The sequence below is a fragment of the Hemibagrus wyckioides genome, linkage group LG07 (genome assembly GCF_019097595.1).
Source record: "Hemibagrus wyckioides isolate EC202008001 linkage group LG07, SWU_Hwy_1.0, whole genome shotgun sequence".
Classification (NCBI taxonomy): domain Eukaryota; kingdom Metazoa; phylum Chordata; class Actinopteri; order Siluriformes; family Bagridae; genus Hemibagrus; species Hemibagrus wyckioides.
In genome coordinates, this window is record NC_080716.1 from 31,614,901 (window position 1) to 31,632,102 (window position 17,202).

The window sequence follows — 17,202 nt, forward strand, 5'->3', positions numbered from 1 at the left end:
CATCAAACCACCACTTGGGGGCGCTGCTGCTCAGGAAGGTTAGAGAGTAGATACACTACATTGCCAAAAGTATTCGCTCACCCATCCAAATAATCAGTATCAGGTGTTCCAATCACTTCCATGGCCACAGGTGTATAAAATCAAGCACCTAGGCATGCAGACTGTTTTTACAAACATTTGTGAAAGAATGGGTCGCTCTCAGGAGCTCAGTGAATTCCAGCGTGGAACTGTGATAGGATGCCACCTGTGCAACAAATCCAGTCGTGAAATTTCCTCGCTCCTAAATATTCCACAGTCAACTGTCAGCTGTATTATAAGAACGTGGAAGTGTTTGGGAACGACAGCAACTCAGCCACGAAGTGGTAGGCCACGTAAACTGACGGAGCGGGGTCAGCGGATGCTGAGGCGCATAGTGTGAAGAGGTCGTCAACTTTCTGCAGAGTCAATCGCTACAGACCTCCAAACTTCATGTGGCCTTCAGATGAGCTCAAGAACAGTGCGCAGAGAGCTTCATGGAATGGGTTTCCATGGCCGAGCAGCTGCATCCAAGCCATACATCACCAAGTGCAATGCAAAGCGTCGGATGCAGTGGTGTAAAGCACGCCACCACTGGACTCTAGAGCAGTGGAGACGCGTTCTCTGGAGTGACCAATCGCGCTTCTCCATCTGGCAATCTGATGGACCAGTCTGGGTTTGGCGGTTGCCAGGAGAACGGAACTTGACTGGCCTGCACAGAGTCCTGACCTCAACCCGATAGAACACCTTTGGGATGAATTAGAGCGGAGACTGAGAGCCAGGCCTTCTCGTCCAAAGGTCAGTGTGTGACCTCACAAATGCGCTTCTGGAAGAATGGTCAAAAATTCCCATAAACACACTCCTAAACCTTGTGGACAGCCTTCCCAGAAGAGTTGAAGCTGTTATATCTGCAAAGGGTGGACCGACGTCATATTGAACCCTATGGATTAGGAATGGGATGTCACTTAAGTTCATATGAGAGTCAAGGCAGGTGAGAGAATACTTTTGGCAATATAGTGTATGTGTATACACACACACACACACACACACACACACACACACACACACGGAAATCACAGGTGGAACTGGGGGACACGCCCCCCCTTCCTGAGGTTTGTTCCCCTTAATATATCATTGTAAACCTAAACATGTAAATTTAAAACAGTTTATAATATGAACTGAAAGCAAATGGTGGAAATTATAAATGCAAAACAGTGTGTTTTTATAAGTTTCAAAGTATTTCAAATTCTATCATCTTCTTAAACTACATTTCTTTTTCCCTTTGTCTTTAATTTCTAAAATGTTGTTTTCTACCTATATTTATATTTCTGTATCAGTCACTCTACATAAATACACAGAAATGTTAATACAGTGATTATTTATTGACCTTCATGCTTCTACTATTTTGTGACAATTCAAGACACTAGTAAGGGAGAAAGATGCATGAAGACAGAAACAAATCAAACTTTTCTTCACCAGAACAGGAAGTCATACACGGGAGAAAGAAATTCACAAAATGAAACAAAAACACTGATCAGCCGTATGTGTAGATATTATAGATATTAATGTTTAAAAATATTTTAAATGAAAAATTAAATGAATTCATGTCAATAGTCCATACAATAAATCAAATCATGTTTAAATTTATAATAAAAATCCTGTCTGATTATGTAGAAAAGTGCATTTTGTAAAATAAATATTCATTACTTATTAATGGAGAGAGGATTTAAACACTCTCTGTAGAATTGATCTAGTTGTTAGACAGGCGCTGGTTAATATTGTCCATGCGATCCTTCACCCACTCGACACTGGGATCTCCACACCGCTGACCACCGTTCTTCAGGGTAAAGCTGCAGAGGAGAGAGAAGATTTACATCAGTGTGAAACTGTAATAAAATCAGAAAATCAGACACTCTGACACGCCCCAAACCTCCAAGATAATATAAAGTTAGATTCTGTTACACATAACCATAAAGAAACAATAGACATGAAAATACTAACTTTTAATATTAATTAAATTTAATTGAATAAATAAAGAAGGGTCTGAAAACTTACATGACTCCAGGTTTTGAACACCGAATATCTGTTTCTTCATACGATGCAATGACTCTTACAGGGATTGGTTTTGTCTGAAATCCCAAACAGCACTGATCTTGTGTATTTGCACTTTGATCTGTGTGAAAACATTTCTGTATTTAGTTCTGTGATTAAATGTTCAATAAGAAAATATTAGACACTTTTATATCTAGTATCAGATGCAGACTGTTGTAGCTATTAAACTGTATTATGTCACAGTTGAATTCTGGACTCTGATTGGTCAGAAGGTGTTGATTAGTTTTCTATAACAGCAGCTCTGACAGTAGTGCAGGTTTATATTAATGCACTGATTCTAATTGTTTCCATAGCAACAGCTCATTCACAGGGACTCTTATGGATGATGTGAGGTATAAACAGATTTAAAAACGTGTGTGACATGGTGAAGTTTTCTCTAAGCAGGTTTATGGAACATCTTAACATCTTCAGGACAGAGGAGTTTATGCTTGAAGAGAGAATAAAGAGAGGCTGGTGAGGAACAACTGTTTATAGCAGTGAGAACAGGAACTCACTTATTTAATAAACTTCTTTCAATGACATTAAATTTATATATAAACAAAGCAAAACATATATATTAAATAAATCTGCTGTGGTATAAGAGTAATAAAACACTTGGGGACATGCTGTTACAGGAAAATCACCAACTTTCCAGTGGTAACAGTAACTCTGCTTCATCACACCACATCACTCAGTATTTTACTGTAACAGTGCGACAAACACACAGTGGTTTATTAACACTGCTTATTTTCAGCAACCTGCTCGTCTTTTTAGGAAATTCAGCATCACAATAAACCAGGAGTTTACTAATACTACTAAGAGATAATCATCATCTTCATCACATCATCATCATAGAAAAAAGTTAAATATTTAAAAGATAAACTGTATCTTACTCTGGGCTGTTGTGAAGGACTGAAGGCAGGTGAGAACCAGCAGAACCAGCAGGAGAGAACGAGAGAACATGGCTGCTGATGGTGATGATGATGATGAAGATGATGGTCAGGAGCAGAATGGTATTGGTGCAGATATCATCTCACTCTTCAGTTTATATAGTTGGTCAGAGGAGTGGGAGAGGGTGGGTTTGGGTGTTTAAGTGACAAAAAATTCTCTTTGACTCAGAGACAAATTGAAAAAAAAAAAAAAAAAGCCATCTCTTTTACAGGAACCCAGCTGGGGTTTTCACCTAAAATGAGAAAGAACTGAATGTTTATCTCTTTGTAACCAAACTCATTTCACTGTACTGTATTAAGCTTATAAAATAAAAATGAAATAAAGATAAATAAGTGCAGCTTCATTGGAGTTCAACATTAATTCTGTGGAGTCCAAACCCAGATCTCAGATCAGATCATCCACAATACACAGAGATTAAAATAAAATGATGTGCCTAATTATTCACACAACAAGAATAATATTCATTTTCATTCAGAAACAAAGTTGAAAATATTCATAATAAATTAAACTAATCATTTAATAAAGATCATTTTAAGTAGATTTTTATTTTTATATAATTATACATTTTAAACCTGGGAGAATGTGATTAAAAATGGTAAAGTGCAATTGCACAAGTGAGTTTAAGGCAGGGGTCGGCAACCCGCGTCTCCGGAGCCGCATGTGGCCCTTTCATCCTTCTGCTGCGGCTCCCTGTGGCTTTGGAAACACGAGCACATCGCGCCCTGGGGCAAACATTCAACATCAAACATCATGCAATAGTCAAAGATTTTCTAAAAACATTAAATTATTAACCACTATTTCCCACCATGATTAGAGTTTGTATAGGAAACCAGGGCTATAAAAGAATCACTTTTCAAAAGGAACTAACTCAAAAGGAATCACTGACTCGATTCATTTCAGTGAGTGACTTTAAAAAGAATCGTTCCACTGATCTAAAACGAAGATAACACTGCATATATTATTTTTTACCTTTATGTTATGTATGAAAACAACTATAGTGTGTTGCATTTATAAAATCAATGAACTGCTAGAGAGAAAACGATGTTATTTCTGCATGCAGCAAAAACATTTTCAACTCCGAAAAAAAGAAGATGCTGGGTTGAAGGTTACTTTCAAATAAAATGCTCAGTCTTGTCATAACATTCCAGATTTGTATACTAACTTAAATAATGTACAGAATACACAAAGCAAAGCGAAACTTTCATAGATGTCTGATATGAAGAGAAAAGAAAAGGAAGCGAGGGAAATTGAGTCACATAACAAGTGTAGATAAACTGGAAAATCAGGAGAGGGCAGGGTAATCATCAACTACCGGTGAAAGAAGCCAAAAAGAAGTGCCAGATGAATCCACAGAAAGGTTAGGAGTTACTGAAAGCTTTTATCCAGATGCAGGAAGGGAAGGAGCCAGGAAAACCTTGGTTATAATAAACAGTTGTCCCAGATTAGAATGATTCAGCCCGCTAGGTGATAGAAGCTGGCAGCAGACAAAAAATGGGACATATTAATAACTTACAAACAGCTCACAAAGACTAAGCAAATGCAGTGGAGTTTCAGAGTATCAGATGGTTTGCAGTAGATCAGATTATTCTGGGAAATCCTGATGAATTGATCTCGTGGTTAATTGTTATTTTACATTGAACTCTATTTTTTTATGTATCATTACTGCTAAGATAAAATACTGAAAATGTTACTGTTAAAGACAACTGTTAAAGCATGCAGTAAATGTACTACGAATCAGTGAATTTTAGTTCAGTGTGGGTTTATTATCAGTAATGAACGTAATCATTAAACACACACAGACTCACACACACACACACAGTCAAGAAAGTTGATTAATCACAGGCCTCCAGTCACCAGTCTCTTTTCCATTGACAGCATGGCCAATGAATTCAATAAGTGAATGTAATCTGCAGATTGGGTCGAGGCTGGTCCAAGCTCCTTGACTCTTTTCTTTTCTTCATCCTAACACCTTGTGAAAGGGTATTTTTGTAAAGATATAACCGAATTTTCTTTCATCTCGAGATATTTCGCTTGCTTCCACATTAATCAGTACCTGCCCATTAACTGACAGTCTGCTGAGCGGTAATGAGACTGGTTGAGAATGGTTCAGTCACATGAGGCCAAATTAATATAAACAATATCGATTTGCTAACAACAAAAGTGGGCGGGTTTGGGGCCCAGAGTGATGCGGCCAAAGGACCATTTGAAACAAGCCAATCAGAGTTAAGCCTCAAGTCACATGCTTTTCAAAACTTTATGGACCTACATACACACTTGTTTGTCCAGCACCCTGCACACACACACACACACACACACACACACAATCACACTCAAATGAAGGAAATACAGTCTTATTTATCTTACAGTCTTATTATACAGTTTATTTTTTTTTAAATAAATGATAATATAACTAACACTGGAATAGTACAACTAAATGATTTTATTTTATTATTAAAATATATAATTATTGTTAACGTGTTAAAGTAGCATTCTTCTCTGGCTAACTTTATTGACCAGCCACCACTGCCTGTGAGTAACTTTGTTAAAAAGTTTATTGATTTAAGTAGATAAAAGAAGCGACCTCACACCCAGTGTCACAGAAGATGCTAGAAGGCCCCAACAAATATGCTGTAAGTCATGTCTAAGATATTACATTAACATTTGAGCTCTTCGTAACACCATCAGATGAAAAGGATCTAGTTAAGATGACACCAGAGAAGGGTTATATATTTCCAGCCAAAATGTCTCTAAAAACGTTTCATGTTTTTTCCCTTGTCATACACTTTGATAACAAAGAAACTTGGCAGGGCCAATGAGATCATGACAAACTCACAGCAATTTGGAACGCATGGGACAAGTGTTCTTTGCAATTCAGGCTCCCATGTCACTTTCAGTGACAAAACTGGCCAAATACAGTATAAAATATAAGCAGCATGTGATGCTACGCCTGGAATATGAAAGTGTACACTGGCAAATCCCCCAGGGAAGTGTCTGATAAAAATCAGGGCATGTGGCTGGTCTGCTTAAAAGGAAGGTTATCATATCCACAAAAATATCTCTAAGACCAGAAAAACCTATGTGAAATGTAAGAAATATGTTGCACTGAGCACACACAGGCTCTCTGCATATTATGTCCACAGTTGTGCATACAAAAGGCAGGACTGTACCTTCTGGTGGTCTGTGGGAGATATAAATATACTGTTCATATTCTGTCAGATTCATATAGCACTTACATGAGCATAGCACAACTCTGACAAAATGCTCAAGTTTACATTTTACATCTGTGTTTTGTTGAATAAAGAACTGTTATGTGTTTACTGATGATGATGATTTTCTTACTAGATGTTTGAAAATGTTTTTGTTTTTCCTGGAGTCAGATTGACCCAGAGGATATTACATGTAACTATCCTTCATAACAGAAATTGTTCTTCTTTCAAAAAATTTAGTTGATTATAAGGGGGTGTATAAGGGTGTGGGGTGGGCGGAGTTGATGTTTTAATTTAAGAGCTTTTCAGGTAGAAAAAAAGAGAAACATTACTTACCTGACACATAAACTTATATTTTAGATTGCTGCAGTCAATTTGCCCCCAAGGGAAAGAAATTTGAGGATGAAAGTAGGGTTAAGTGAAATATTGGATGGAAAGCATCAGAAAAAAATTATACATAGAAAGCAATGAGTGGACAGTAATAGGTGGATGGATGGATGGATGGATGGATGGATGGATAAATAGATGGACGGAAAGTCAGACAGGCAGATGGACAATGGATTGATGGATGGAAGGATGGATGGATGGTGGGTTGGATGGAGTTAAAGGGGGTCAGAAGAAAAAAGACAAAATCTGACAAATGGATATTTTTTAATTGAAAAACTTGGATGGATGGATGGATGGTGCCAATGTAAGGCAATATAATATTTGTTGCTGTAACTGTGAAATAAATGCTTTTTTACCTGGTATAATTTACCATCTCAGTGGCACAGGAAACAATCTCTGCACTGGACAAATATCAGGCCAAAAAATAAAAATTAAACACAGTGGAGAGGAAGGAGAGGTGCATCCTCTTTGGGACTAAGGGCAAGTATTAGTGTCTCTTAAAATATAAAATTTAAGATGCCTAACTAAATAACCTCAACTAATCTCAAAGATTTTGGAATGTGGAGAAATTACAGTGTGTGTTAAACAAATGTGAAGAGCATTAAAAAAATATGTTTGCTATATTCATTATTTTCATTTTACAGTTATATAAAAATTTAAAATACATAAAGCAGTATAGACTTCAATCCATTTTGCGTACCATATATCCTACACAGGAACACGGAGCCTGATATTCACCATGGATTTACAAATATAATGTCATTCAACTTTGTTTTTGTTTTTTTAGCAATATTTAAATATGAGAGCAACATGAGAGGGAAGTGCAGTTGGCCTCATAACAAAGTGTTTTGAAATTCATCTAAAATCAAATATATGAAATAAACATGAATTTCTTTGCATCTGCCCCCCACCACCACTCCCAAAGAACAATCGTAGCTATGCCCCATAAAACTGTAGACTACAGAGAAAGAGATAAGTGGGAAAGGGGTAAGCAGGAAGGAGATGAGGTCATGTATTTACATGACCAAGCTGCACTATCACACACTTCCTGTCAATCTGGAAATTGTTCAGACAGTGTCCTCACTAATTTGTGATGATTTCATTTCAATCTTCTGTTCATGACTCAGATTATTGGGTTTTTTGTTTGTTTGTTTTATAGCCTCAAACAAATGATGCAAACAGATGCAAGACCATTAATATAAGCTTAATAAAATAACATAACAATTAAACACAGTTCAAAATAAGATGATTTTAAAATCATAAATCTATAAACACAATTTTTAATAAGAAAACAAATCCAGTTTAATTACTGCACAGCCTAAAAAGGTTAATTGAAATGGAATGGATTGAAAGTATCAGAAAAAACACCAATGGACAGGAAGAAATGAATGGACAGTAATGGTTGGATGGATGGATGGATGGATGGATGGTTAGTTCGATGAAGTTGCACAGGGGCTACCTATAGTGGTCCCCTACATAAAACATTAGTATAGTCTTCATTTGTTCAGGTTGCACACAAGATCTTGCCCTGGGAAGAGACCAGATTTCTCTTGTTGAGAGTGATTTATACTTCAGGGCACATAATCAGGAACAGGGTTTCTGTTGAGACAAGGGCTGAGGCCTGTAGAATGGCGTCTCTAAACACAGGTGGAAGAATGCATATTTTTCCTGGGACAGAAGTGGCTCTGTTTGCCTCTCAGGAGTTGACACACTGTCCCCTGTGGCTTTCTCTTTTTACAAGACCCACTAGGGATGAATGTTATGGTGCTGATGTAGCTGAGGCTCTGTATGTTTTTCCCGAAAGCTCTACTCATGGGGGTCCTAGCCAGGGCATGCCATATATTTAATGCTGTTCATGCTGTTACAGTCTGGGTATCTCACATGCACACTAGAGTGGCCTACCCTTTCAGCAGGATGTACACAGAAGCCATGATCACATGCTCTGTGCATGAACAGCTTTGACATCCATATTCCCTTTCACATAAGTAGTTAAGACAAATTTTGTGTTCTGTTGCATTTTTCCCAACCAATCAATATTTTGTCTAATAAAAAAGGAAAAGCTCTGGCCTTCAGTCAAACACTAAACACATCAGTAAACAACACAGTCAAACAATACAATCTACACCAGGTTACATATAACCCAGTTCCCTGATAAGGGATGCTGCATCATACTGAATATGGCACTGGACAAGAGCAACACCCCTAATGAAGTGATCTCTGACATCTGGCCTCTACTACCCACTGCACCATACTGTTACCATATACCATATCATACCATACCATACCGCTGCTATAGTTATATTTATGTTTTATATTTATTCTATTTGCACTACCTCAACCGCTGCTGTTGTATTTTTGCACAATGTTTTTGCACAATATTTTTTTTACATCATTTCATTTTATCTTATTTTATTTCACTTACATTCCATCACACATGTTCTTTTCTTTCTTTTTCAGCGCTAAGTGTCCTGTGTTCTTTTGTGTTGTCTTTCTTGTATTTATTGTCTTTTTTGCACTGTCTTGTCTATGCTCTGTTTGCACCTAGCTGCACACTGTGCCCTTTACGTGGCTAAGACAAACTTCTGTCCTAGCTCTGTGGTGGTGGTTTTTTTTTTGTTGTTTTTTTTTTTTTTTTTGTGTGTTGAACTCTTTGTTGTTGTATGTTTATGTAGCACCAGGTCCTGGAGAAACGGTGTTTCATTTCACTATGTACTGCGTCAGCTATATGTGGTTGAAATGACAATAAACCTCCTTGAATCTTGAATCTTGAACCAGTTGCTGCTTGGAGTCCAGATTGCCCTTGTTCCGGCTCCCAAAGCAGACAAGTGGAGCCTTTCCTGTTCTGCCAGCTCATGTGGCAGAGGAAAGAAGGCCTGCAAGATAATAAGACGACCAGCCATCCTGGGCACCTTGGGGACGTATCCTGCTCTGGGGTCCAGGAAAGTCTTGGACATGCCGGGGCAAATTCAAAGTGGGTGGATGTGACTGATAGAGTCTGCAGATCTCCTACCCCTTTAAGGGAAGCCAGAGGCAGAGACATCTTTAGGGTCAGACACCTCTGAGGCTCCATGAGCTTAAAGGGAGCTTCCAGCAGCCCCTTCAAAACCACTATATATTTAATATTAAAAAATGAACAATGTCCTCCTGTAGGATAAACCTGCAATTAAAAAAATACCTTTGAATAGCAATTAGTTATCATAACTATTATAACATAAAGTTCAAAGTCTTTTAAATACCCTCCAAAGGGAAGAGTAACAACTGGATGAAAACTTACATGGCTCCAGCTTTTGGATGTTCAGACACTTTAATGACTTTTACAGTTATTGTGTTCCTCCAGTATGTGAAGCAATACACATCTTCTCCAGTTTAACCTGTGTGGAAACATCTCTGCATTCATTTGCCCATTCCAGCTAAGCACTAAATAATTACATAAATAATTAAATAAATATGTTAGATATGCTGGGTTGACTTCTGGATTTTTATTGGATTTACTAATGTTGGTAATTTATGGGGTCTGAATACTATTTTTCCTATAAATTATTTTTTCAACATGACTTTGTTCTTATTATGTTTTACTTTTTATGAATATTTTTTTGTTCAGAATGGGTTAAAAAAAGGTATAATAAGGAACAGGGTGAAAGATTAATAATTGGATATAAGACCCCATGCACAAACAGAATGCTCTTCTTTCCCACACCCGAGTTTTTTGTAAAGACACAGACACAGATGTAAGAACTGTTATGGAGCAGACTAGTTTGATTTGCTGTGCATTGTCCTGTCAGTGGAAGCTAAGCTAATTTTAAATTGGATTGTATTAGCAAAATCACGTACAAACGTTTTAGATTACTGCAGAGAGGCGCATGCGGGAGGACTGTTTGTTGTTTTCTAAATGCCAGATGGGTGAAGGAGTGTGTTGTGGGACAAAGATTCTGAAGTGACTATTGCAAATTCATCAAACTAGTGTAAGTGAGTTGTTAATTAAATCTTTGTGTTGTACTAAGCAGCCATTTTAGTTGAAGGCTTCACTGATCACGAGCTTTGTTTCAGGCCTTTAACATATACTATTACAAGGGGTTGGGGCGCTAGAGAGTAGGACATGGAGTAAGACTCCCAGCTCAGTCACACTTTGTAAAATAAATCATATAAAGCTTTGTAACTCCTACTCAATTTGTTCAGTTTGCAAAGTCAATATATCAATGATGAGTAAATCTAAAAAGTCTGTCAGAAAGACCCCGTCCCTGGCTGTCCACACGGTGGAAGACACTTCAACCAGCCTAGTGCTAACTGATGCTAAAGATGGCGGTCAAACTGACCTGGATAATGACACCACAGAGACAGATGCTTCCTGCCCCTCGGAGGATGAAGACGAGGCCTCAACTAGGGCTATTCTCATGGCTATTAGAAGTATGGACTCCTCTATGAATGCCCGGTTTAATAAACTGGAGGCTTCTCTGTCTGTGGTGCAGTCCACGCTAACCACTAATACAGTCCGTATCTCTGACCTGGAAGATGCTAGCACTGATTATGACTGCCGCATATCCCGCCTAGAGCAGTTTTGCTCCAGTTTATCACAGGAGAACATGTCTCTGAAAGTAAAGTTAACGGATTTAGAGGCCAGATCTCGCAGGCAGAATATCAAGATAATCTGTCTTCCTGAGAACATTGGGAAGGGCAACCCCACTAGATTTGTTTCTGAACTTATTCCTTTGCTGTTAGGAGAATCTAATTTTCTGCATGGAGTAAAGGTTGACCGGGCTCACCGCACTGGCCCCATCGGAAACAACAGGCCGTGAGTTATGATCGCCAGGATACATCACGACTCCGTTAAGACTGAAATACTGTGCCTCTCCCGTAACCAGAGCCCGCTCTCGTTAGACAGTAGCCGTATCAGCATCTTCCCGGACTTTTCTGCGGAGGTGTTCACCCAACGTAAGCAGTTTGATAGCGTCCGGGAGAAACTAAGAGCCAAGGGAATAAAATACGGACTCCTGTACCCTGCTCATCTCATCGACAGTCTCTCCTCCGGATGGAAGGTGAACTATACAGAGACACACCGTGTTAAATAAGACATATGCTCATGGAGGTATACATGTGGGTCTGTATAACGTATAACGTGTATGTGTATGGGGACGTTAGTGCTTTCATTTATATACGAAGTCTTCCTGATCATAATGTGTGGAGACGGAGCGGTGTGTTTCCTTGTGTTCTGTTTGGCGTTCCCTCATTATTTAAATGGGGTGTTCTGATTTTCCCTTTGGGGGGGGGGAGGGTTTGGGGGGTTATTGGGGTAGTATTGTGCCAGCTTATTTCTGTATTAGGTATGTTTGTGTTTCTCTCGGTTTTGTCTTCTCAGCAATGCCTGTACTTAAACTCAGATAGTTGCCCAGTTTGCCCTAAAATGAGCCCCGCTAAAAACATTTGAATATATTGAGCTTGGAATGTGCGTCGTTTAAACACCATTGTTAAAAGATCCAAAGTGTTCGCACATCTAAACTCTTTACATGCAGATATATTGTTTCTTCAGGAGACTCACATTAAGCATTCCAATGCTCACAGACCTAAATGCAGATGGATGGGTTAACTGTACCACTCTACTTTCTCTTCAAACGCCCATGGGGTGTCTATACTAATACATAAGAATACTCCTTTTCAGCATTTGAGCACTAAACAAGATATTAATGGCTGCTATCTTATTGTGACTGGTACTATCTTAGAGAGACATGTCACTTTTTTGAATCTATACGCACCAAACTTTGACGACCCAAATTTTTTTTAATCTCATACCCAGTATAGACGCTACACATCTTATTATCGGAGGGGACTTTAATTGTATTTTGGACCCTTTTATTGACAGGCTCTCACCCAGCCCTCCTAAACTCTCTAACTCGACTGGTGTTCTTAATAATCTCATTCACTCACTGAACGTACTTGATATTTGGAGACTCCAGCACCCTAGTGACAAAGACTACTCCTTTTTCTCTAATATTCATAACTCATATACAAGGATTGATGTTTTTTAACTGATTCCAAATTAACCTCTAAGATCTTATCCTCCAATTATCATAATATTTTAATATCTGATCACTCCCCAGTTTCTATAGCAATAGATTTTGGACTGGAAAGACCTCCAGCCCTAGAGCAGCAGTTTAAACTCTATATGAATATAATACCATTTTATCTTCTCAAATTAGCTCCCTTTTATTAAAGATAAAGCAAAAACAATTTGAATTATTCTTCTTGGTAGTGATATTAAGATATTTACTAAGATCCTAGCAAATCGGCTAAGTAAATGTATTAGTTCAATAATACATGAAAACTGGTTTTATTCCCGGGAGATTTTCTTTTTATAACGTACGCAGACTTATGAATGTTGTGTGTATAAGCAAAGGCAAATATGATAAAATAGCCATTCTAGCCCTGGATGCCCATAAAGCATTTGACAGGGTGGAATGGACTTATATCTTAAGTACTATTGAGGAATTCGGTTTGGGACAAGATTTTTCCTCATGGATCAAGATGCTGTATCTCTGCCCCTCTGCCTCAGTTCTCACAAACAATAGTAGGTCCCCTCCCTTTCTTCTTCATCGTGGTACCCACCAGGGATGTCCACTAAGCCCTTCACTTTTCGCCATTGCTATGGAACCTCTAGCAATAAGCATAAGAAGTCACTCACATATACCTCCTATTACAATGGGAGGTGTGGAACATCAGATTTCTTTATGTGCGGATGATGTCCTCCTTTTTCTGTCTGAGCCAGAAAGATCCTTGCCTATTTTGTTTGATCTTATTAATGAGTTTGGTGCCCTCTCTGGATACACAGTTAACTGGCAGAAAAGTGAATTTATGCCATTATATAACAATATAGTTTTAGGTTTTATTAATTGTCTCCCTTTTAAAACTGTAAGTGAATTCAAATATTTTGGTATCACTGTCCCTAGACACTATGGAAGCTTATATGAAACAAACTACAACGGCATGATAGATAAACTCAAGAATATTATTGAGACTTGGCGAGTACTCCCTTTAACAATGATTGGTCGTGTCAACGCAATCAAAATGGTTACTTTACCTAGATTTCTTTACTTGTTCCAAAATGTTCCTATCTTTTTAACCCAGTCATTCTTTAAAACACTTGATTCCGTAATCATGCCATTTATCTGGGGATATAGAGCTCATCGTATAACTAAAGCACACATATGTAAAGCAAAAGAGGTAGGAGGCTTAGGCCTCCCTTGTTTTCAGCATTACTATTGGGCAGCCAATCTAAGGGCATTAATGTGTTGGTGGGTTGCATGCCCTGGTAAATCAAACACCACCTTATCTGCCTGGTTGGCTATTGAGTGGGAAACGCAGGAATCCTCCCTCCCTGCCTTACTTTTTGCAGAAAATAAACCTATCAGAACATTTAAGAAACCTAATCCTATTGTTGTGAATTCTCTGAATGTATTTGCTTCTTTTGCGCAGCTAAGACAAAAATTCAGGCTACCCCCCCCCCTCATTTTTTCAGATACTTACAAGTACGGAATTATGTTAAAAGCAATATCTCTAACTTTGAAACCTACAAGTCCCCTGAACATCTTTATCTTCTTATAACCTCTGAACTCGACTCAAAGGGTCTTGTTTCCAAATATGTCAAATATCTTAATGATTCTAGAACTCCTTCTACGCAACACTTAAGGATGTCCTGGGAAAAGGACTTGGGGGTAGATATTCCAGAAGACAACTGTAATAATGCTCTCCAGGGTATCAAGTCGTGCTCTGTCAACTCTAACGTGCAGTTGATTCAGTATAAAGTCCTCCATAGATTACACTATTCTCGTACCAAATTACATACCGTATATCCCTCTCCTATGTCTCAAATGCAAATCCAATGAGGATACATTGGCCCATTCATTTTGGCTCTGCCCAAAAATGTGTAAATTTTGGACTGAGGTTTTCTTTTTCTACTCAAAGGTACTTAAGATTGATTTTCCTCACGACCCCCTTATTGCAATATTAGGCTGGTCCCCTTTCCTAGAGAAGTATAGTTCCCATCAGATCCAAACAGTTCAATATGGGATGACTATAGCGAAAAAGACAATTTTGATGTTGTGGAACAAAGAGTGTGCACCCAAGGCTCACAGAACTCAGCAATATACTACATATGGAGAAAATTAGATATGAGATTCCAAAGAGATTCATACAGACTTGGAAACCCTATCTTGATTATTTGGAAGGTGACCCACGATAGCTAAATTTAAACCTTTTTTCAAGTGGGGTGGTTAATTTTAACAAAGTAGCATTGTGTAACAACTATATATTTCCATAATTGGGTATTTACTGGTATAAGACGTTTTGGCCTTTTTTCTCAATGGCTATATGTACAGGTGTAGAGGCGGCTGTATGTGTTTTTGTATAGGTGTACGAGTGTGATTGATGTATGGTTATGGAAGTGCAGATGTATATATATATATATATATATATATTATGTATGTATATGTATATATATATTTTTTGTTTTTTGCTTTCGTTTTTCCTTTTAATTATTTTTATTATTTTTATTTTATTTTATTTTTTTACTTTTTTTTGCTGGCATGTTGAACGGGGATTGTTCTTTAAAATGTGAAAATTCTAAATAAAATATTCAAAAAAAAAAAAAAAAAAAAAGGAATACACAAACTAAGAAATTGGGCTTCGGATGGTAATGGATTCAAATCCCATCACTGCCAAGCTGCCACAGCCTGGGCCCCTGAGCACGGTCCTTAACCCAAACCCTCTTAAATGCTCAGTTGTATAAATGAGTTAGTTGCTCTGGACAGGGACAAATTCTCTAAATGTACTGCTATTCTTACTCTACACCATTATAGATACTCCTATACTAATACTATAGCACCATCACCATTTTATACAAAAACTGTAAAATGACAGACGTTCCCCTTACAACTATAGATAATAAACGCTCTAGACTACTACTAATCAGAATACTATTTATTATTATTAATAATAATTAATAATAATTATAATATAATTATAAAAAATTATTATTATTATTTACATACCGTAATCAGTGTGACAGGAGAATCTGTCTCGTCAGACTCTGGTTTGGAAAAAAAAGCTGATTATAATTTTACATTAATTATAAAAACATTTACTAAATCCACACAACTAGACTAACTTTATACCACTATAGAGACCACTATACTATATTCTATGATTTAGATTTTAATTTGGTTTGTCACCTACAGTGTGTCTTTGTTAGGAATCATTTAGAAGAAAAATACTGCAGATTGACACACACACACACACACACACTAAAAAAGTAACAGTAACAAATTACCCAGTTGCTCTGTGTAAACCTGTTGAGTTGGATGACTTGTAGCTAAAATAGAAAACAGCAAAACTTTACTCAGAGACAACATGTGGACCCATAGGCTGTGAGCAGGGCCGTATTAACAATAGGGCTAGGTGGGGCTGAAGCCCTGGGGCCCTGAGCATGGAGGGGGCACGTGATTGGCTGTGGAGCAAATTGACAAGTCAGTTCTGTAGTCCTGATGGCAAACGCCCCACCACACCCCCCACTTATTAGCGCTGTTATTTAGTGGAGCTTTGCCATAAATTTAAACATCACATTTGAATTTGTTTTACTAATCAAATGTGTTTATTCTATATTTAACTTTTGAACCAGGTGATCGCTGCACCTTATCATTCACCAATCACTCTTCAGTCTTCACTTGTAGGGCTGTGACTGATGGGCATCTACACACTACACATTCCTCTTTTTTTTATTCAATTGAAAACAACAGAAGCGTCATCACTGAAAGCCTGGCTCTCATGCTACATCAAGTGTTTGGCAGTCTTTTCACAGCACTTTTTCTTTGAGCTGTTTCTGACCTGATGCACAGATTCTATCTTTTACATGCTGGATGACGGCCAAGCAGCCAGGCAGCACTGGCACAGTACACGCTGTGTTTAATGAGAGTCGTCATACTGATGAGAGATGCTAGATATATTATTTCCCCCCCTGTATCTCCCTGCAGTCTCTCATTACACTTCAGATACCGGGACTGAATTTAACCCTTTTCACTTTAAACGCTGGAGAGGGAAACAAGCCTGGGAAGCATGGTCCGATGTTTAAAACCCGGTGTCCTAGTTCACATGATGGCAGCGTCTTTTGTTCTAGTTTGATATATTCTATATCTCAGTACACTCTGTCCTGGGCTAAAGTATCTTAGATAACCATTTTCGTAGTAAAATCAAAAATCCCTGAATGCAGCTCTGGAGGCAGTGGCAGCAACTCAGGTTTCTTCTCCGAGTGAACCCGGAAATTCTAACTTAGTCTAATCTGGAAATGATCATGCCAGATGGAGCGGAAAAGAACACAGGGTCATCATCATGCTCACTGATTTTAGGTTAGTTTGAATATTAATTGTATGCACATGTATTGCTTGTTGTGTTTAAACAAACTCTATATATTCGCTTATATATAGGTGGTAACAATACCCACTAGGCTACTTTGCAGCATTGTTGGTTTATTTTTTCATTTCATTGTCTGTACCGCTTATCCGATCTATCC

At 38.0% G+C, this 17,202-nt stretch overlaps 1 protein-coding gene across 1 annotated transcript in view; it reads right to left on the reverse strand.

Annotated features, from left to right (window-relative positions):
- Nucleotides 1-1,699: 1,699 nt before the first annotated feature.
- Nucleotides 1,700-17,202, reverse strand: part of LOC131355581 (C-C motif chemokine 3-like 1) — a 44,117-nt gene continuing 28,614 nt past the window's right edge. The window contains exons 2-3 of the mRNA XM_058393953.1: nucleotides 2,071-2,188; nucleotides 1,700-1,865 (exon numbers count right to left, since the gene is read on the reverse strand). Coding sequence (XP_058249936.1) covers nucleotides 1,766-1,865; nucleotides 2,071-2,188 — 218 coding nt within the window. The 3' untranslated portion in view covers nucleotides 1,700-1,765. The remainder of the gene's footprint in view (nucleotides 1,866-2,070; nucleotides 2,189-17,202) is intronic.